At 41.0% G+C, this 22952-nt stretch overlaps 1 protein-coding gene across 14 annotated transcripts in view; it reads right to left on the bottom strand.

Annotated features, from left to right (window-relative positions):
* The window catches only part of STN1 (STN1 subunit of CST complex), a 38183-nt gene extending 20997 nt beyond the window's left edge, over positions 1 to 17186 (bottom strand). For 2 of the 14 annotated variants that reach the window (XR_012498435.2, XM_088791865.1), the window contains exons 1-7: positions 16609 to 16932; positions 16114 to 16307; positions 9727 to 9822; positions 7557 to 7625; positions 3458 to 3616; positions 2468 to 2588; positions 961 to 1135 (exon numbers count right to left, since the gene is read on the bottom strand). Coding sequence is in view for 12 of the 14 variants with exons in the window: in XM_088791865.1 (XP_088647991.1) it covers positions 961 to 1135; positions 2468 to 2588; positions 3458 to 3616; positions 7557 to 7625; positions 9727 to 9822; positions 16114 to 16246 (753 nt within the window). In the remaining 2 variants the exon portion in view is untranslated. Of the gene's footprint in view, positions 1 to 960; positions 1136 to 2467; positions 2589 to 3457; positions 3617 to 7556; positions 7626 to 9726; positions 9823 to 16113; positions 16308 to 16427; positions 16554 to 16578 lie in introns of those variants that run through there. The other 12 variants (XR_012498436.2, XM_074339094.2, XM_019725061.3 and 9 more) reach the window with 12 other exon arrangements.
* Positions 17187 to 22952: the final 5766 nt, after the last annotated feature.

The raw sequence follows: 22952 nt of genomic DNA, 5'->3' as shown, positions 1-22952 counted from the left end.
TTATATTATATTATATTATATTATATTATATTATATTATATTATTATATTATATTATATTATATTATATTAAAAGACCCAGTCTTATATTATAGTAAAATAAGACCAGGTCTTGTATTAATTATATTATAGTAAATAGGACCGAGTCTTGTATTTACTTATATTATAGTAAAATAAGACCGGGTCTTATATTAATTTTTGCTCCAAAAGACCCATTGGAGCTGATTGTCTGGCTAGGTCTTATTTTCGGGGAAACACAGTATTACAACAATAAAAATCCAAGAATTGCAATGAAAGGGAAAGCTTAACACCAAAGTCTCAAATAATTCTTAATTCCAAGCAAATATGTAAACACCAGACAACTTAAGTTCACCTGTATCACTAGGGTTGAAAAAATGGGGACAGCTCTTTCCAGGAAGAATAAAAATGACTTAAGTGTTCCTTGAAATATTTACTTATAAACCACACTGAATACAACTTGGTCTTTATTCAAACTCCTAAAATGTGATAGGTTAACCTTATTCTGAAGAAGAGGCAGCAAGTCATTAAAAACCTTGGTTCAAATTCAAGAATCATCTTGCTGATCAATAAATAATCTTGGAAGGATAATTATCTCTTCTCATCTATTCCCTCCTCATTTGGCTCCTACTGAGATTAAATACCCATCTCCGTGAGTACTAAGAACTAAGTACTATGAACCTTAGACTATTACTATTTTTTTACCTGAAGATTAAGTAAGCTTAATGAGATTAAGTAAGGAGGGGAAAAGGGCAGGTCCATTCTCATTTCAAATTCTTAGTGGTTAGTGATCTTGCCAGAATAGACATGACTCGTGAACCATAACTTCTATTCCCTGGGTCCACCCTGTGAGTCTTAATGCCACAGTCACGTTCACTTGCACCATTTGGCTGCAGATTTGGGACAAGGGACTGGAATTCTTGCATAGGCATGCTGCACTTACTTGCTCGGAGCAGGAACTGTGAATCACGGGCTGATTGGCAAGGGACAGCAGAGACTCCTCCATTTCCAACTCCTGCTGATAAAAGGTTTGCATTCTGTTCTTCACAAGGAATTCTTTGACTTTTTCACTCAACAAACATGTGAGACTGGCAAGGTCCAGGGCGCTTGGATCGCTGCTGGGGAAATGTTTAAAAAGGCCTGCTGAAAACTATCATGTTTCTGTTCCTTTCGGGTGTGCATAAAACAGAACCTTAGCCAGGAAATGCAAAACTATATTAATGCCTGTTTTTGACATAAAGGGCAATTCACACCGTGAATATTGTGCGGTTGTTTAAAAGAATGAGAGGAACTAAGATATTCATGATAAATTTAAAAAAAAAGTCAAGCTACAAAATAGTATGTAAGGTATGGTCCCACTTTTGTAAAAAAGCACATGACAATCCACAAAATATATGGGTGGATATTCATGCTTGTGTATGCACAGAAGAAAAATGTTTGAAAGGATACACATCAACCTATGGACAACGGTAACCTCTGGGGCATGGTTCTGAGACGGGAAACAGGACAACAGAGAACTTTCACTTTTTACTTTATACAGGTCTATAGTTTGGGCTGTTTTTTAAATATAATTTTTGAAAACATAATATATACACATATTTTTAAAATACTAATGGGTATATAGGAGTCTCCTTTCTTTCCTCCTCCCAGTTCCCACCCCCTTGACAAGGGCTATTATTGATTCTGTCTTCTCCCGGAGTTCTTTGATGCATATACCCTGTTTCTCCGAAAATAAGACCTAGCCGGACAATCAGCTCTAATGCGTCTTTTGGAGCAAAAGTTAATATAAGATCTGGTATTATATTATATTATATCACCTGGTCTTACGTTACAATAAAATAAGACCGGGTCTTATATTAATTTTTGCTCCAAAAGATTCATTAGAGCTGATTGTCCAGCTAGGTCTTATTTTCGGGGAAACATGATCCTAGCAAAGGTGCATATAATTTTACTCCTTCTGTTTCTCTCCCCCCAACACAAAAGAGTAAAATCATTCCTGGTAGAGAACGACTGGTATTGTGTTTTGTAGTTTTTAATACAACATGTCATGTGAGGTATTTTGATTATGATGCACCTTAGTGCAGTTTTCTTCAGGTTTTTTGCCTTAGGGCTCATTGGATCTGTGAGTTTAGTTTTCATCAAACTTGGAAACTTTTCAGCTATCATTTCTTCAAATATTTTTTCTCCACTCCCTCCACTCTTTCAGGGACTCCAGTTACACATATATTTTCCTCATAACAACCTCAGAACATCTCTACTATTACATCTTCACTTTATGGATGGGGATGACAACAGAGGCACACAGAGGGTGAGCAGACTTGCCCAGAGCCTCAAAGTGAGTAAGTTGACAGTTTCCGGATTTGAACTCAGGGCCACTCCAGCATCTGAGCTATCCTCTGCTGACCTTACTGCTGTGGTCACATCTTCAGCAGTGACAGGCCATAACTTACCTTAGTGCCTCTTTCTCTAGGGCTGGGCTGTGGAAAGGTTGGTCATAAACTTTCCTGTAGACACTGGGCAGCTCAAGCATCCTTGCAATTTGAATGTTGTACACTGGATCGTCCACTTTATCTAAGAAGCCACACGGGAAAATATGCCACAGAAATTACACTGAGATCAGTTCTTTCCCACGTCCAAATTGCCGCTAGGACAACAAGTATAATAAATGAGGCAGAGGGTCTCCTTCCTTGCGGGTGCCCAACTATCATACAGTCTAGATGCACTAAATAGTTCGCAGTCATCCTGCAAGAGGGAACACAATGCCCTAAGTGTCACAGGCTTGGCCAGGAGTAGACTGGGACTAGGGAAAGCACATTAGCTTATTCACTCATCTGTTAGCGTGGTGGACAACAGGGGCTGTCCACCAGATTGCCAAGCGAAAACCAGCCGGAGCAGTGCAAAAGGCATCATTCTGATGATACAGGACTGTCATATATCTGATTAGCTGTTTTCTTTCAAAGTTAATGAACTCAATGGTGTTCAAAAACTTCCATCATTTTGAAGAATATGAACATCTGCCCTAAATGGATTCACACTTTTGAACTTCAAAGTCTTTAGAAGTTCTACTATGTGGTCTGAATAAAATTTCCAGCTATACATAGTAATAAATCATTTGTTTTCTGGGGGAGGAGGGTTATCACTTTGTGAGGGGTGTAAACGTCTAATTATTACATTGTTTTGTACACCTGAAACTAAAAAAAAAGTTAAATAAAATAAATAATTTGTTTTCTTTGCCAATTTATTTGTAGTTACCTTTCTTCAAAATAAATTTAAGAAATGCTGCTTTTCTAAAGAAAGCATGTTATGAAATACAGTTTCCTCCATTAAATAGAGTTGATCTTTTTATTTGAACCTTTTAGAAGTTTGACTTTTAGCTAAACAAGTTTATTGGACACACACCCAGAATAACAACCAATTTGGCAGAAATGTCTTGTGCTTACAATAAACAGAGGCATGGATTTCTCGCTCTCCTCTGTACGTGCGGACATAACCTCTGATCCGGATAACATCCCCAATTTCCACCTTTGTTCTCTGCTCAGTGGTCTCTTGCAGCTTCTTAAACTGTGAGGTTAAGCTCAGCTCTCTTGCACTTGGAGCAGCTGTAGTTGTTAGGGTCAGAAGGAAAGAGAATGCGTAACACAATCACTCCACCACATTTGTGAGCTAGTTTTGGGGTAACACCAACACAAGGCATTTGTTTATTCTACTTCTGATTAGTTGCTCTACTACAGGAAATATGCATAACCTTTCAAAATCCTCTACTGAATAAAAGGCATCAGCTGTAATTATTGAAAAGTATGGTGAAGGTAACAGAGTCTAGGAGGAGACCTGACAACCCAAGTGGGCCAGTTCTGATGTGGCTCCACCTTCTTTCCTACCCCTGCATCACCAGCGTAAAGGGCTCTACGTGGTTCTGAATTGAATCCTACATGAGTTCAGCAGGGTTTGGTGGCAGTAGCTCTCAACAACCCTTTCAAGTGTCCTTGCAGGGAGACAGAGGTCTGACATAAGGGGAAAAGGGACCCAACAGTCTATCTGTGGTTCTGTTTATGAGGGAGGCAAATTCACCTTAGGCTGATTTCCCACCTAGGTGCTCAATACCCTAATCCCTTACCTCTCATCTTTGTTGGGTAACTAGGCTAATATCCACCCACCCCCCAGACCTTCCTCATATGCACTTAAAACTATAAACTTAAACAACAGAGTCCACCTTATATACAGTTGTGCACGATCTAAGTTACATGACCATGTACACGATCACGAGCTTAACACAATGCCAGATCCATAGGAAAAATTCAATAAATGTTAGCTATTTGTGAAAGAAAACAATTAAGCCCTCCAGACAAAATTATTCTGTTTTCTTTGGGATCTTTCTTTGGGGATTACTGGATAGAAAAGTACAAACAGGTTCACAGCTCATTACGTATTGTCAGAATGTTTGCCAGAAAAAAAACAATCAAACTATTCTCTTCTTATCAGGTGTCACCAGCCTTGTGTGCATGCTTGCAGCTCCTACACTGGCTTCAGCCATTTGGATTTTTAATACCTTAAAAGATACATAATTCTATAATGTTTTATTTTGCTTTTAAACTGCCAGCAAGGCTATGTGTTTTTATATGAGATCATCTTCTCTCTGTATTCTTTATGTATAAGCCCTTCATCTCTTTTGAACACTTTATATTAATTTCTGAAAGATTTGTAGGGAAGATTTGTCAAGGTATGCTTACTCCATCCACTCTCCCTATTCCATTGCATTCTTTCTCTTTCATTTCATTGTATGACATAAGAGTTTGAAAAAAAACACTTTTAGTCCATCCCTTTCATCACTGATGATAACTTTCAGTGTTTTCCCAGGGACTTAGGAGACCTTAACATATATATCCTGGGATAAATACACGACTCTATCTTCTTTGGGTTATTTTATGTAAGCTGCAAGGTAGGGATCATCGTTACCTCTTTTTCAATATTGCTATCTAGCTGAACCAACAACATTTGATAAATGCTGATTTATTTCTGACTTTTGTATTATTTTTGGTTTGTCGTATACTAGGAAGGAATCTCGGTATATTAATCAAATATCCTGCTATTTAATGCAACTTAGATAACTGTGGCTTTGTAATGTGCAAACGCATCACTTTTCTTTTAACGCATCTACTATACCAAGGGAAACAGCGACCTCAGGAGCATGGAAGACTGTGTGTATCTAGTAACCAACAGTTAGGAATCTGACACAATCAGCATTAATGTCACTCAGCTTACTGGGTTTCTTCAGAAAATACCCAAGTATTACGTTTCAAAAGGTTATCCCATCTGTGTTTCTATCTCCACATCCTTTTCTACTTAAGCTGAATTTTAAATGTATTTATAAATTTCACTGCCATTATTCAGATATTACAGGTGATAATAATGCTTCATAGGCACCGCTGAAATGATCTTACTGACGGCTGGTCTGAGAAAAAGAGGCCCAGCTTTCATTTAAAGGGTCAGCCAAACTGCCAAAAAAAGGGGTGGGGGAGGGCTCACGCTGGGTAATTTAATGAATATAATGAGATGGCTGGAGCCTGACAGAATTTCATTTTAAGTTGCCTATTATTCCTTCCTGAAAGATAAACCCTCTTTAAAATTCTAATATTAAGGGCCAACCTATCTTAACTTTTCTCATAAGCTAAGTCCAAATGGTACATTCAATGTGACATTTATAGGAGTTAATATCATATTCTTATACCTCAACTGACTGGAACATAATTTTGACTCAGACTAAAATTTTGTTTAAAAAAATTAGTCTTTGCTGGCCACTTTCCAGTAGAAGCTTTAACTCTAAGGGCAATTAAATTACAAGGAGAGAATGGGCTACTCAGGAACAATTTAAAGATATCACTTCATATATAACATGATGAGAATCACTTTCAGGCTTTCTCTTTATATTCTTACCCTCTCTTTTTATTCTCAAAGCAATTTTCAATTAAGTCTATCCACTGTGATTATTTCTCTATTGATCTACTTACAGATATTATAAAAGTCTCACTCTCAGTATTGATAGCTATTTTACCTAAATTATAAAGTCTAAGAGTTATATAATATTCTTGATGATGTCATTTCTTAAAAAAAAAAAAAAAAAGAGTTGATTTTGAAAATTAAAACAATGTCTAACACAGGGACCTGCAAACTATGGCCCATGGGCCAATTCCATCCACAACTTGTTTTGCAAATAAATTTTGACTGGAACAGAGCCATGCCTGTTTGTTTTTGTATGGTCTATGGCTGCTTCTGTGCTACAATGGCAGTGCTGACCATGTTGCCCACAACGCATAAAACATTTACTATCTGGCCCTATACAGAAAAAGTTTGCTGACCCTTGGCATGGAACAAGTATGCATATTCAAACTACCCCTTCTGAATGAAGATCATGATAATACAACAACCATAAATCTGCAAGTGATATTAATACCCTCGACATATATGAAAATTCAAGTATCTGGGTGTTTTATAGATTTATATCTTGCCTAAGAGATATCTGCTCAAAAGCCTGTTGTCTCTTTTAAGTTTTTTTCTTTTTTTTTCATATCTACAAAGCTTCTTAAGCAAACTTCCTACAGTGCCATTAATTTAGACTTTCCCAAATTAGGAAATGGGAATACGAAACTTATCTGAAACCGATGGCCAAATTCTAAGCTAAATACATCAGAAAAGTAACCAAAGAACCATTCCACTGGTCAGCAGAGTCAAAGTAGGAGGTTGAGATTCTGACAGGTAATGGCAAAAAGGAAAGAAGTACTACATTCTTACCATGCAGAACACAAGGAAACAGATACTAGGTGTTAGCTCTGAGAGCAGACACTTACTGAATAGCCCTACTCTGTATAGTACCATACTGAGTGTGTTATAAAACAGAGAAAAACAAGGTACCAGTTTCTGTAGCTTCTCTAGAACCAAAAATGATCACCAACACTGCAAAATATTTTTTGACATTACGAACTCAAGCAACTTAAAAAACTACCGAAGAACTTTTAAAATATACTCAAGAAATTCCAAATGTTTTTTCAGTTATAGTCAATATACAATTTTAAAGTTCTGTTTCAGTTTCTATTATTTAATGGCTAACTTCAAAGGAATCCAGTCCTACCTCCTCATCAATCTTAGAATTCCTTGTACATTTGTTGAGCATGTAAATATTTCAGAAAAATCTGTATCTGAATGGCAGCATAAAAGCCAGTCTTCAAAATCTTCTTTGGTCAAGTGAGCTGCCTGGAGCAAAGAATTGACCTGACCGAAATGCTGAAACTCCTAGGAACCTAGTCACATTCCTGTAGGCTTAGGAGGAAATGAGCAGCAAAGAAATGGGAGAAAGAAAAACAAGTGGCTCCGTTTCAGTATCAGTTTGCAGAGTAGCCAAAGCTTTGGGCACAGGGCTTCAAGTTGGTCAATGTAATTCACCAGTGGATAAATGTGAAAATTTAGCCCTATAGCTTTCTGATGAGCTCCCATGAGTAAAATCCAATGGTTTGCTGAAGAGCAAAGGAACATGGCAAAAAAAATTACCTGAGGAAGACTCAGTATTGATCAACTTTTTCCAGCAGATGCAGTTTATAACTCCAGTGCTATCATCCACTGCAAGAGAAGTGTGAAAAAGTAGAAGAGATATTTGAGCATTGCTGGTGAATTAACACATTGTCACTGGGTTCAGCCATAGTGAAAGAGGGCCTTTTTCAATAGTCTGGTTGGGCAAATTCCTTATCAAACTCTCCTTCCACTTTAGACATAATCTCTCACTATACACCAGTGGGAACTGCTGGTCTGCAATGTCAAAATGATACATAAGCCCAAAGAAATGTAGGCAACATTTCACTTACCCTTCCTCAAAGGTACTAATGATTCTTGCCTACACCTCTCCTGAAAATAGCGTCCTCTGGAAGTGAAATGCAAAAATCTCAATGACTGCTAATATAGAGAATCAGCTGTGCTCTCCTAACCTACAACAAGAGAGTGTCACATGGTCTATAATTAGAGGCACTTAGAGCAGCCTTCTGTCACCATTTGCTCTTCCACTAGCTCCTGACTTACCTGGACAAAGTAACCCAAGTCTCTGGGCCCGGACTTCTCTTTGAAAGAGCTTCTGCCCACGCCTTACCACTGCATGGGGATGTAAAGACAGCCAAGTACATCATAGAAGGGCAGAGTTTTATTTTTGTAATAGAAAATAATTATATCTTGGTCACAAACAATACTGGTCTGGCTTATTTATTCCCAGTACAAAAAAAAAAAAAAATCAAAGAATTCCCATTGCACTTGGATTTATAACTGTACAGGTATTTGGAGATGTTTGCTATGGGATGATAGGTGTTGTCTCTTTGCCTAATTTCTGACAAACTCAGAGCAGAGGTTGCTAAACATGGGGTTAGTGAGCTTAATGATTTTTAAAAAATCATCAGCTAGACTGTTGTAAAAGCACATGTAAGAAATGAGAAACATAAGGCAAATTATTTCCATTGCTGGTTTAAATCTGTGTTGAAAGCAGAAACTGAAGAATCTTTCTTACACTAAAATAAATTCTAGATGGATTTTATTTTATTAAATGTAATATAGGTAAAGTTAAGCCAAGATGAGAAGAAAATATGGGTGAATACTTTTTAACCTTGGGCTCATAGCTGGTGGGGAGAGACTTCTTTCAAGCAGACCTGAATATCAGAACTTATTTTTAAAAGTCTGATATAGCTGACCAACAAAACACTAATATTTGTATAGCAATGTTCCAAATGATGGGGTTAGTGTCTTAATATATAAAGAGCTCATATAAATTAATAAGAAAAAGACCAAGACCACAAGTGGCAAAGAAAAAAGAACGTGTGATTCATGGAAGATATAAAAATGGCCAATAAACAGGTCGGTACACTAAATTTCCTAGTTACCAGAAAAAAAGAAGCAAATTTAAATAATTTCCTCAACTACTATTAACAGAATGACAAATATTAAAAACACTGATACCCTCATATGCTGTACTTCCAATAATTTATCCTGAGGAGAAAAACAGAACAAATACACAGAGATATATACATCTTCAAGAAGGCTGTTCATTGAAATATTGTTCATAGTACTGGAGGTTGGAAATGTTGAAGAAATGCAAGGATATTATATCTGTAAGTTATCAATCATGCACAGATTGCCAATGAAATGTTCTCGGTCACCTAGTTCAAGTGCCTTGTCTTTCCCCAAGTAGACTAAGAAGAACACAGATTTAAGGCAACACAACAAAAAGGGACAACATCAATTACAGCAAAGGATTGAAATTCAAAGTTAGGCTTCTGACAAAATATCGAGCTTGGCCTCTTAACCACAGAGGATCTTAGAGCTGCACAAGGCAATGTATTCAAATGCTTACGTTAAACTCAGCGAAAAAAATCAAGACCTGTGACACTAAACTCATATTCTAATAATTCACTGGTATCCAAACTATAGAAACCCTTTATTTAAAAAGTTTCCATCATAATGAGGGAAGGGAAATTTTCTAGCATCTTTCACCTGACAGTATTCGTCAGTATCATTCATTTGACACTTAGTTCAGGTCGGTGGCTGCAAGGGGCTCCCAATAGAGGAAAGTGCATGAGGTCTAGGAGTCCCCAGGTGCTCTGAAAGGCTGGGGTTGTTCAAATTCAGCATTCAGCTAAGCGTGGTCCTTTCACATAAACTCAATATCAGACATAAATGTTCTTACCTCCGTAACTGTAGAAAGCATCTCTTTCTCTCACTCCAATTACAGTTCCCAAGATATCTACCTGTTTTATTGGATGCCCATTGTAAAAATATACACCTGAAATTTAAAAAAAGAGGCAAAGTCCACATAATGTATAAGTACATTTTCTGCTTCAGTCAATGTTAACTGTAGGGATGGGGGTGGGGGTGAGGGTGGGGTGGATGTAAAAAATCAGTGGCATGCTGCTCGCTGAAATTCCAGACTTAAGAAACAACCCTTGACAAATGGCAAGTACCAAGTAATCAGATGTATTTTCCTCAAGGGTCATGAGAAGGCCTGGCTTTAAAGAAGCTTGTACTAGGGCGGAAAAAAAGAAAACCAACGTTGCCCAGCTGGATCTGGCTAATCTTCTTTCCAGTTGTGAAAATGAAATGTACCTCCCTGTAGAACTCTCACAAGGGCCTGAAAACAGTCATTATGTTATAGGACCAAACGCAGCACGGTATTTTGAGGGACTGGAAAAGGAAGGAGAGGAAATCATGAGAAAGGCTTCTTTGGTTTTTTCGGCATACTTTTCTAGGAAACCAGTCATCATTTCTATGAATTAGCAGTAGCTTTTTTTTTTTCTAAAGAGAAGATAATTAGATTACAAACCACTACGCTTTGAGACCAACAGATTACAACTCAAACTTTTTGAAACTCTTATTTTCAAACCTAGACGCTAGATGCCAGCAGGCAGATTCCTACCAGAGGAGAAACCTGGGAGGATGAGCCCTACTCACTTATAACCAGGGGCCTTTTTTAGACTTAGGGACCAGACAGACAGAGGGACTCCTGGAAGTGGTGAGTCCCTTATTCCTTCCCAAGGTCCCAGTGCTGTCCTGGTTCCTGCAGAGCTTTCCTTCTGTGGCCCCCCAAAATCCTCACCTGAATTTTTCGTCTTTAGATACTTGCACTGTGTTTCTGTCACCTGCTGCTAAAGAGTCCTGACTAAAATCCTCTCTAGCCTCTTTCTTTCTCCCCACTATGGCTGAATTCTTTACTTTCAGGAAGAGGCTATACATTTTTAAATGGTGACTTCCTTTTTAAATAAATATATGAATTGTAAGCTGAGAATCAGTTACCACTTCAGGTACTTGGACACATTCCCCAACCTGCTCCCATCAAGCCTGGTCAGAGCCTTTCTTTCCCACACTCTCAGAGGGATCTATGGCCTGAACCCTGACACCCTTCAGAACCCCCAGACTGGCCTCCACTGACAAGTCTTTTGTTTCCCCTGAGCATATAGAGGCTGGGGATGAGGTGCTGACAGTAGAGTCCCAGGAAATAGACAAGGAGGCTCTGAGCCCCAGTCAGCCAAAACTTCTAGAAGAGTAAGACGTGGTTTGAAGGGGAAAAAAAGATGATAAATTTAGCCAAAAGAAGAAGCCTCTACAGGCATACTTCTAAAGATACTTAGTGGATGAAATTTTAAGAGCAAGACAGTTCCAAAGGACTTCTGAGTTCTTATGACTGAAATACGGGTCTCTTGGTTACCTCCTTTGGTGAGACCCGTGGGTCTTCTGCCCGTGCCTGCATTGACAGAACACAAAGGAGAGAAGTCATCTTAGAGGAGGGCAATCCCTATAGGACCTTTGCAGGCAAGCTTTCCCTACGTCTCTGCTTGGCAGAAGGGAAGCTTAAACCGGGAGAATGAGCCTCACCCAGAGATGTGGGCATGGCCTCCGCTACTGAAGTTGTACCCCACCACCATGCCCTGACACGCTCATGTGCAGAGAAGGGCTACGGCATGGCACTGCTCTGTTCCTCCAACTTTGTTGGAGGGCCAGGTGGGGCTTAGAGTGGCCAGAACTACAGGCTGGGCTCTGGCTGCAGTCAGCCCTTTCTGCTTCCACAAATGCACTGTACAGATAATATCCCTTTCTATTTGTACACTGAGCAAAGTTAGAGAGAAGTGTTTTCTAGAATCTGACTGGCCTCTCCCTCCCCCAGCCCAACTATGGTCTGTTCTGGTTGCCAGGCACTTGTTTGTGTTAGAGATGGAACACTCCCCAGGGTTCCGTGTGGATAGCTGTGACCCACAGGACATTGGCAATCAGAGGCACAGCTGTGGAGCCCTTCCGACCCATGGAGGGCCTTCTGCCTGCCCCCGAAATGTCTCTCCAGCTGGTGCTAGAGCCACTATGGGACGTTCTGCTGATGACGTCTGAAAGCTTGAGACAGTCCCAGAACTCTCTGGGTTTCCTTGGGACACCTTGGTATGTGCTGCTATGATGATTTTTATAGTAAAGAGCCAACACACTTTAAGGGGAAAAGAGCTAGCCAAAAGGTGTTCTGCCTGGGTTGAAGCATTTGGAAAAGGCAATGAGAAGATTATGTTAATAACAAAAGCCAATGAAGTCTTCAAGTCACGTGGAGGCCAGGCATCCAATGGTACAAACTCTGTGTCGAGCAACACTTGATAAAAATCTGAACAGGTCTTCATTTGAGGACACAACAGACTTTCTTGAAAAAGTGCAGAAAAGGGAGCTAAACTTTCATGTCATGGACTGACAATGGCTCACCTTCAAGGACAAACATAGTCACTCAGAGATGCAAAAAATCCTTCCAATCCCAAGTCACTGACAGAAAAACATCTTAAAAGCATCACAGAACAACGGAGAACAAATTTAGAAGAAAATAACAGATGGTTCGAATAGAAACACTCAGAGAAAAAGCAATTGAGGAGGAAATACACTGCTTAGAAAAAAATAAATTTCCCAAGTGTATACAAACATGAACGATACATATCAGAGGTGCAACCTCTACAAGAAGATGGCCAAAGACATGGAAAAAGAATTGGAGAGAACCACTTCCTTCTAGCAACGAAAGATTCTCTTCTATGGGAAAACAGCTTAAGAATATTGGATGGCAGCTTTGGGGACTGAGAGAAAGCTTGGCAAGCTAAGAATAGAAAGTGACCACAACAGATACTGGCTAATGTTAAGTTTAAGTTGCAGCCTTCCCCAAGTGCACCCCCACAGAGACCCAAAACACATCGATGCCTGGATCATCAGGTCCCCAGAAGGAGGAGGGTCAGCGGGAGGGCTCGGGGATCCAGGGCCGCAGGCAGGTCTGATTCAGCTTTCACAGCAGCAGAGCCCTGAACAGCCATATCCACAGCAAGACATTTACCTGTGTTTTCTCTCTTAAAAGCACTTTTGATTTATGTCTTTTTAGTCTAACTGCTGTTATTTAATTGATGCTACAACTGCTCTTATTAAAGTTTGATTAAAATGCCTAATATTTTTAAAATATGTATTTGTTTAATACAATTCTTACGAATACATTATTTCTACTTCATTGGACCCTCTAGACTTAGACAATATAAGTATTGCATTTTGATTTAAATAAAAAATGTATTTATCCCATCATTAAAGTTTGACATGACTAGAGACATTTGTAATAATAAACCATTTCCACATGCTATGAGCCATAAACAAAAAGACAAAACAAAAAAGATCCCTAAATCTAAACACCACTGCCACTGTCAAACCTCATAATATTTTTTACTAGTTTAATCCTAAATTCACAGGTTAATTTAGGGGAGTTGACATGTTGCAACCACTTTGCAAGGCAATTCAGTAGCTAACTACTCAGCATAAGATAAATTTCACAGGTTAAGGGCAGTCTCCCACAAGACTGCCCTCACTTCAATCACCAACCCCAAATTTGGGGGGTCCTCAGGCCACCCACACTTCTGACCAACCGGCTACAAATTTAGGGATTCCCATGACTCAGTCAGGTTTGCTAATTTGCTAGAACGGTACACACAACTCAGGAAGGTGCAATATTTACAACTATGGTTTTATAATAAAGGGTACACATCAGGATTAGCCAAATGAAGAGATACATGGGACAAGTCCAAGCACAAAGTTTCCATGTCCTCAGGACACACTGATGTATGATTACCACCTGGAAAACTTATGCAAGCCTCAGTGTCCAGAGTTTTTGTTAGGGTTTCATTACATAAGCATGATTGATTGACTCATTGGCCACGTGAAACTCAATCTCCAGCCCCCCTCCCTTCCCAAGGAATGGGGCTGAAGTCACCTGGCTCAAAGCCCAACATTATAATCACAGGGTTGATCTCTCAGGCACACACAACCCGGGGTTCCTAAACTACCTGGGGCCCAGCAAGAAGCACCTCATTAGCCTAAACCCAGGTGTGGTTCAGGGAGCTACCATGAATAACAAAGACACTCCTATCATTCTAGAAATCCAGAGATCTCCCAGGAACCAAGGACAAAGGCCAACCAAATTCTTTCTTATACATTCATTTTCTATTTTACCAATTTTTGGTTAACTTTTTTGTTATTCTATTTGATATTCTTTGCTATTTAAACACTTGTAAATTTTATGCAATCAAAATAGAAGTTTTTTTCTTTACAGCAAACCAAACCATAACAAAAACAACACAAAAATAAAAACCTAGACCAGTGGCATTTCCCACCCCTAAAACCCTACAGTATAATCTAAAGATCGTTATGTGGGATTATGGTTGATGTCTGCTTCAACTATGAGGTTTCATTTAAAAAACCACATCTGGAACATTATCACTAGTGATACAGCAAAGATCACCAGGACCAGCTTTCTTTGGTTTGTTGTTAATACGTCATAAAGTCCTTCACCCACTGGAAGAGTTAAGGCTCTGTCACACCCGATACTTCCCTTGAGAACCTACACAAGGTCTTTAAGCAAGGCTGGCGTTTGGTATGAATTAATTTCTCCCTGACGAGATGTGCTATTTAGAATACCAAACTGTTGTGGAAAACAGATGAATGTGGGGGAGGATGGCTGCCTTCCAAGGAAAAAACAGACCATTTCCAACAATAATTAAGAAATAAAGGTGTGGTGAAAAATCTGTACAAAAGGTTTGAGTATAAGGTTATCCAAATATATTTGTACATAGAACTGGAAACACAAAAAACGCCGTCTCATTAAAACTGCATACCTGAGATTCTTGACTCATAGCTTGCTAGTCATTCAAAATAGCAGAGAGTTTAACCAAACTTCTCATATAGCACAGTAAACATGTGAAGATCCATCCACAGCTATGTAAATTATTTAAATCTACCCCACACTATATGTGTTAATTTTTAAGTATGAAGAGCCTATGTTTAGTGACCACTACTCTAATAAAAAAAAAGTGATTTCTTCAACTTGACACTTATAAACCTTTGTTGCTCCAATTGCTATTTCTTCAGGGCCCAACTACACGCCAGGCACTGTGCTAAGCACTGGGATTACATATGTGAATAAGGCAGATGATGTCCTTCCGCTCCGGGAGTTAAAATTACTTTAATATAAATTCAAAATTTGATATGAATTCAAAACAAACAAAAACCTGTCAACGAAAAACATCCAGCCTAAGAGAAAGCTTCTACGAGTTTATCTGAGCCAAACTGACAATTGCCGGGAAGCAAAACCTCAACAGACTGAGAAAATGCTCCATGAAATGGCAGTTTGCAGCTTATTTTATACATAGAATCAAAGGAGGGTTACATGAAATCCACTGGTGATAGATCAAGGGGGTGGGAGAAAGCAAAGGGGGCGGAATCTCTGGGATTGGATAAAAGTAAATTGGAGAGACAGGTACTTCTTTCACATAGGTGGGTACAGGACAGTTATAGTTCACACAGAGATGTTAATCAAGGGACAAGAATAATAATGAGGGATTCTATACTTTCCTGCTCTGTTTCTGGAAAAAGGGATTAGTGACATTCCAAGGACGTCATTTTAGGTGCAAAAAGACAATAGACAGGCCCACTTAAAGGCACAGATTAACTTTATAAAGGAAGCTTTTGGCTAAAGATGTGACTTCCTGCTATGGCCCACTTAGTTATGAAATTTTTTATGCTCATGCCATCTTATGTGGTTATTTTCAGTCTCCTGAGCTTGTCAGGTTTAATATGTGGCCCCTTTTCCATCCACAAACCCAACAAGAAAATCAGGTTAATGCCCATTTCTACAAAGACTCTTTATAGGTGAATCACATCCAGGACAGGTAAGTGGCACAGTTAGGAAAGGGAGCAAGGCCTGAGGATGCCTGGTCCAGTGAACTTTCCTCCAAGAACAGGCCCCCCAAAAAACAACTGAGCATTTTAAAATATGAAAGACTTCAAACGCAGGTAAAAACATTCCTCAGTACAAAGGTTACTTCCCCGAACATCTACTGAAAAAAAGACTTAGACTGTTTTTAACTTGCAAAGAAATGAAATCATTTGAAGATCCAGGCTTTGAAAATGACCTATCATTTTCAAAGCCTGCAGTAGGAAAGGCTCTACTGAAAGCCCCTAAATCCCAGCTTTGGGGGAGGTGGGGTGGCGATGCACCACAGGTCATCCACCAGGCGTACCAGCCACCTACCTGGCACCTGGTGAGACTCCTTCAAGTCCAGGATATCCCTAATGTAGAGTTTGGCAAAGGCTAGAAACACAGGATCCAAACCCCATTGGAGGGAAGGGGTCTCCTCTTCACACCGCCTGGATTCAGACTGCATCGGGAGGTTGGGCTGTAGTTTCCAGCAAATCCTGAAAGTCTCACATCACTCAGTCGAGAATCTAGAGACACAAAATGAGGATGCAAGGCGGTTAAAGTGGGTGAAGTTGGCCTAGCCCCAAAGCTGCTCCCCGGCGTGCAACCAGAACTCTGCGAGGGGTAAAATCCCAGGGGTCCAAGACCTCTCAAACTGCATCGCCACGGGATTGCGGGAAAGAGGCGTTCCTCGAGGACCCCTGAGTCCTTTATGGTTCTACACCTGAACTCTCCTGTGCCCCACGGTAGTGTTTTTCCTTCCCCAAAAGTACCAACTTCGAAACCGTTAAACAGCACCTTTTGGAAGATGTACCCATACAGGCGTACCCTTAAACTGCTTTAATGGGCGGGGTCCAGAGAGGAATAGGGGCCCACGTAGCCAAACACATGTGGGGGAACATAGGGTGGGTCTGTCCGTCCATCTGCCCTTGCACGTTCCGGTTTACTCCATGAGGCTCAGAACAGGAGGGAAACCGGAACCAAAGACAGGCTCGAAGCCCCTCCCGCGCCGGCCCCCAGATCCCCCGGGCGCGCAGGCCCGGCCCTTCCGGCACTTGAAAGCAAGTCGCCTCTGAAGTTCCGGCGGGGCCCCGACGCCGCCCCCACGGTGCGGGGCCGACCTACATCTCTCCGCCCAGGCCTTTCCCGGCTGCCCGCGGCGCCGCCCCTCTCCTCCCGCCTCCGCTCCCCATTCCACCCTCGGCTGCGCCGCATCCCAACGAGGTCTCGCCTCACCCTGCGCGCGGCCGCCGCTCCGCCCTACGCTGGCCCTGGGGGCGGCGGTTTGCCCGCTTGCTTTTTGACTCCGGCGCCGCGCGAGACTCAACGTCCTCCCGGACCCCGCGGGAATCCGCGGGAGCACAGAGCCCAAATCTCGAAGACCTTGGGCGCTCGCCTGGAAATTTCGGCTGCCCAAACCCCGCCCTCCCTCCATGTCACCCTTTCGCTCCACCTCCAGTTTCGTGGTAGGATCCTGAACCAGGACCTTCAAGATTGGGACTGGTTCGGACACCCCCCCCCCCGCCTTTTTTTTTTTTTTTTTTTTTGGTTCCTGCTATATTACATGAAATAAATAAACTAATACCCAAAGCAGGATTACCCTGTAGCATATTTTAAATGTATTTACACTCATAAATAATCTAACACATACATTGGGACTACAGTCTCGCTTGGAGATGTCAGTAGCTAAATTTGAGACCATTAATGAATGACTATGAGGTTCTCTCTGTCTGGACTATAGAATGTTGTGCATTTAAGAATTTTGAAAAACTGACATTTTGGTAAATTGTGGCCACCTTGATGGTGCTCGTTCCCAGTAGTCTTAATTTAAAAGGAGAAAAGCTAGCCACATTCCACTTTCATAAATAAATAAATAAGCTACATCATGGCATTACTCAAGATGGCAAGAGTTTTTCCTAATTTATGGGGACTCTAAAATGGCAGGCGTACAGGTCACTCTGGCAGTCCATTCCCGGAGGTGGTAGGTGGTGGCCAAAGAGATAATTGCTAAACTATTTAGCAGAGAAGGAACTTCAAGCAACTGGAATGGAAAATGTGTGTTATTAGAACGATGGCATTTAATTACATCCCTGGCCACTGAAGAAGCTAAAAAACAGAGTCCTTGGCAAAATACAGCATTGCTCAGATTCTACTGCAATGAACAGCTGGGTCTGTGGAATTGAAGGTTTCATGAAGAGAAGACACCCTTCCTAGTAGGGAGAGGCTCTGTTTGAGGAAGCATACCCAGGAGGATATCCAGTAGGACATTGCTTCCTGCTGACCTGTCAGATGAGGAGAGACAGGTTGGGCGACATTTTCTTGACTGCACACATCAGCTCCAGGGTGGAACCCAAGAAGAAAATCACTGCTGGGTGTTCTCAGAGCCTGAGAAGATTTCCGAAATAACTCATGGCTCTCAGGGGTACAGTGCTAGAAACAAGGGCCCTTGGGGACTAAGCTTACTGCCAGCGTTGGGGAGAGCCACACTCTGGGTGGGGGGCGAGCAGAGTGAACTACCCCTAAGTCATCTTTTATAAGGAAGGCAGGGGGCCTTGGAGCCTAGGGGTGCTCCTTTTGATCTGAGCCCCAAACACGAAAGAGTCGTCAGTTGCACCTGAAGGTGAGATACGGAACAATTTCCAGACTACAGAAGCATCAAGAAGAGTTTGGGGGATCTTCTTCCCTGCCATCTCTATCAGGATAGATTCCAGGTTCCCCAAGCCACTGCCGAGGGGTGGACAAAGGGACTCCTGAAACCATGAACAGTGGAAGGCTCTTCAGCTTGGGATTTCACAATACTGCAAAGCAGGCATTTTAAAACCCAATAGTAAACACTCAATGCGAGGAAACTTTCCAATGGCTTCTCAATGTGAAATAACGTGGTTTTGCAAACACTTTTGACAGACTAGACCATCCCTTCAATAAAGTTAAGATTTTAGCAAGTTCATCTGGAAAATGAGGGGATCGAATTGTATATCTCCAGCCTCAAAGCTTAAAACTATCTCACCTTAACCATTTCTGATATTTTACAGGTAGAATGGTGTTTGTCCACTTGCAAGGTGGGTTTGGTTTTCTGTTTAAAGTTTATAATAAAGACAGCTTATCAACGTTCTTATTCTAAGATTATAACCCTGGGGGCCATCTTCAGTCACTCAGCATACTTTGAACACTCTCCGTGTGCTATGGGGGAGCACTAAGAATTTTTATTTCACTGGAGCATAAAGAGTGATGCATGTGGTATATTAAATATAACATATTGTAATTATTAAATAACAAAATATGAGGCTAAATTGTGATTAAATACAGAAAGTGTGGCCTGGATGATAACTACTGTATGGGTTATAGAAGGTAAACTGGGGGACAGGGGTTCATGAATTAAGATAACACATGTACCCCTGGAACAAGGTAAGCACTCAGTACATACAAGTATAAGCTATTATTATTCACTATGGAGGTGGGGCTTAAGCTGGGTTTTGAGACTATGGAGAAGCTGTTCATTCATTTATCCATAAAACATGTTTATCAAGCACTATAACCTGACACTGAGGGTAAGAAGGAGACAAGACAGATCGGGGTACAGCCCTCATGGAGCTTCCATTCTGTTGTGTGGGAAGGGAAAGGACAGTAAACAAATAAGTGAATAAAATAAGTACAGACTGTTCTCAGTGTTTTCAAGCAAAAAAAAAAAGTGTGTTATGAGTATATTATGATCACTCATAACAGGGTATGGGATTTACTTTATATAGACCTACTTTCCCCGAATCAGATAAAGTGACATTCAGACTGAGACCTTAAGGACGAGAAGGAGCCAGCCATGCATGAAAAATGCTAAGGAAAGAGCATTCCAGGCAGCAGTCAGGGTAAGGGTGAAGGTCTGGAGGCAAGAAAGTATTTCCCTGTTCAAGAAACAGAGAGAGTGTGAGGGAGAGTAGTTTGCTATACAGTTGGAGAAATAAGCAGAAGGCAGATCCCAAAGGACCTTGTAGGCCATGATAGGTTGGGATTTTATTTTCAGTCTCCTGATATGAAAAGAGGGGGAGTCCGGCCCGGTGGCTCAGGCGGTTAGAGCTCCATGCTCCTAACTCCGAAGGCTGCTGGTTCGATTCCCACATGGGCCAATGGGCTCTCAACCACAAGGTTGCCAGTTCAACTCTTTGACTCCTGCAAGGGATGGTGGGCTCCGCCCCCTGCAACTAAGATTGAACATGGCACCTAGAGCTGAGCTTCCTCCTGAATGGCTCAGTTGTTTGGAGCGCATCCTCTCAACCACAAGGTTGCCAGTTCGATTCCTTGATTCCCGCAAGGGATGGTGGGCTGAGCCCCCTGCAGCTAGCAACGGCAACTGGACCTAGAGCTGAGCTGCACCCTCCACAACTAAGATTGAAAGGACAACAACTTGACTTGGAAAAAAGTCCTGGAAGTACACACTGTTCCCCAATAAAGTCCTGTTCCCTCCTGTTCCCCTTCCCCAATAAAATCTTTAAAAATAAATAAATAAAAGAGGGGGATAATATTGTGTTGGTGTGGGAGCAGGGCAAAGGCAGCAGGATGAGTGATAAAAGTAAACTGGAATCTTAAGATCCCTAACCATAGAGCTGGGATGACTGTGGGTGAAGTCCTTGTTAACTCTCTAGTCTTGACTTCCTGTTGAACTTCGTGGTAACTTCTGGGGCAGGGATGCGAATAAAGGGGGAAGCCATCTTGGTCTTGGCCCCTTTTTTTTTCATGTGGGTGGCGGGTTGGGACGGCAGCTGGCGAATGTGCGTATACACATTCCTTGGTGGCTTTGTTTCTTTTTCTTTTCCCGAATAAGCTGTTCTTTTGGAGGATTACGTGGAGACTTATTTGTCCAGTTGACATTTGTCCATGGTTGTGGGCAAGCCAACATAGCAGCCTGGCTGGAGAGGGTAGCTGCAGGGGAAACTGACTGGAGACCAAGATTTTAACTAGATTTGAAAGGGCTTGAATTAGCTTCTGTTTTGACTTCCTGTAAGCAATAGGGTGTTTAAAAAATTCAGGCATACCTGTCACATCTAACGTACTATGGTAGGAATAAGAAAAACTGTAAGAAGACTTCTCTACTCAATTTAATGAATCTATTCTAAAACTTGTGTCTTAGGGATGTTCACCAAATGATGGTGAAAAAACTAGAGTAAGAAAATATTGCTGGGCCAATTGCAGTCGGCCTCGCCTGTATCACTTCTCCTGCCTCCTCAGCAGTCTTGCTCAATCCCTGCGATGTCATCCTCTCTCTCTTTCTGGCTTCCTCTTGGCACATAAGCGTGCTCTTCCCTCTCTTTAAGTGTCATCCAACTTTAACAAAACAGCCTCTCTGAAGATTCCAGCCCAGCTCTTCTAACTACTGGCTTCTTGCTCTCTTGCTCTCTGTTCAAAGCTAAATTTCCTAGAAGAGTCATATGCATTTCCTATCCACACCTCCCCATCTCTAATTCAATCTACTGTAATTTGGCTTGCCTTAACTTTCAACTAACCCCATCCCAGTCAACCACTGTTACCAAACTCATGGGATTCACTGCTTGGGGTATTCCATTCAAGAATGAGACATGGTTGTCATTAGGTAGGTTTTCTTTTTTTTTCCCCCAGCAAGTAAAAGAGATGGAATTTACATCCAAAGCTCTGTGTCTCTGAAGGGGGGCTCAGCCATTGCTTATGTACACTATTTGGTTAATTACCTATTGACTTCTTCTTTGCAGTTGGCTACAATGGGTTGGGTTCCTGTCAAACTCATCCTGTTTACAACTGTGTCTGCGAAATACTGTGCTATGTTTTACCATGTAGCAAGAATAGCATTTATTAAAAACTGCCCAAACCTTGAGACCCTCGTCCCCATCTAACAACTTCACTAAAACTTCTCTCCTAAGGTTAACAATTACATTCAAATTCTCAAACACAATGGACTTTCCTTATCACTCTTCATCTTTATTTCTGATTTTCTAGCATTTGATGTTATTCTGATCATATTCTCCCCCTACTCCTCCTTCCCTTGGCTTCCTGATATCCCTTTTGCTTTCCCTTCTACTTCTCTGTTTCTTCCTGCTCAGTGTCCTCTTCTTCTGTTTACCTCCTACATGTTGATTTTCCCCAAGGCCCAATCTCCTATCCACTTCTTCTCATCCTATGTACTCTCTCTCGTAGCCTCATTCAAACCTATGGCTTCAACCGAACCAATATTCCTGGGACTCTCACCTGTTCACATCTAGCCCAGAACTCTCTTCTAACGCCACATCTGAATTTCCAACTGGACTCTCCTCAAACTAAACCTCTTTCCCCACAGTTTTGCCCCTCTCTTCCCTATCAAGTGAGTGTCACCACCACCCACCAATTGTCTAAGTCAGAAAACCAGAAAGTTTCATGGACACCTCTTTCATCCTTAGATGCAATTAATAAAGAAGCCCTGTCAATTCTGCTTCCTAAATGTGTTTTCTTAATTTAGTCCCTCCTCCCTGCTCCTGTTGCCTTTTATCATTTATTGCCTGAATTACTTCTACTACCTTCCAACTACTCCTTCTACCTCCAACCTGACCTCTCTGCAACTAATAATCTATGCTGCTGCCAGGATGATCCTCATAAAATGCAAATTAGACAATGTTACTCCCTAGTCTAATATCTTTCAATGGCTTTATGCTGTCTGCAAAATAAAGTTCAAAGTTTTTAGCATTTCATACCAGGTTCCTTATGGCCTGGCCACAAACCACCTCTTGCCTTCTCTAATGTTAAATATTTTCAATGTAACATTTAAATTACTCTGTTAGCTTTGCGGAAAAATTGGTTATTTTTCAGACTTATAATCTAAAGATTACAATGTGCATCTTAATTTATCACAATCTATTTCAGATTAATACTAATTTAACTCTCTAGAAAAATATAGAAACTTTGTTTCAGTATATCTCTAGTCGTTTCTCCCTTCTCTGTGCTATTATTGCCATATACAATACATTTATGTATGCTATAAATCCAACAAGATAATGCTATAAGTATTTATTTATACAGTCATATGTCTTTTAAAGAAGGTAAGATATGAGAAAAAGATAACCATAGTCTTTTACATTAGCCCATATAATTACCATCTCTGGTGCTCTTCAGTTCTCCCTGTAGGCACAGGTGCTCCAAATTGGATGAGTCCCATGGACTGTGGCCGAGGTACTGTTCGT

This window comes from Rhinolophus sinicus, chromosome 15 (genome assembly GCF_057876585.1).
Source record: "Rhinolophus sinicus isolate RSI-liver-muscle chromosome 15, RSI-T2T, whole genome shotgun sequence".
Lineage (NCBI taxonomy): Eukaryota > Metazoa > Chordata > Mammalia > Chiroptera > Rhinolophidae > Rhinolophus > Rhinolophus sinicus.
Note: the sequence above shows the minus strand (reverse complement) of the source record. Positions and strands in the feature narration are given on the sequence as shown.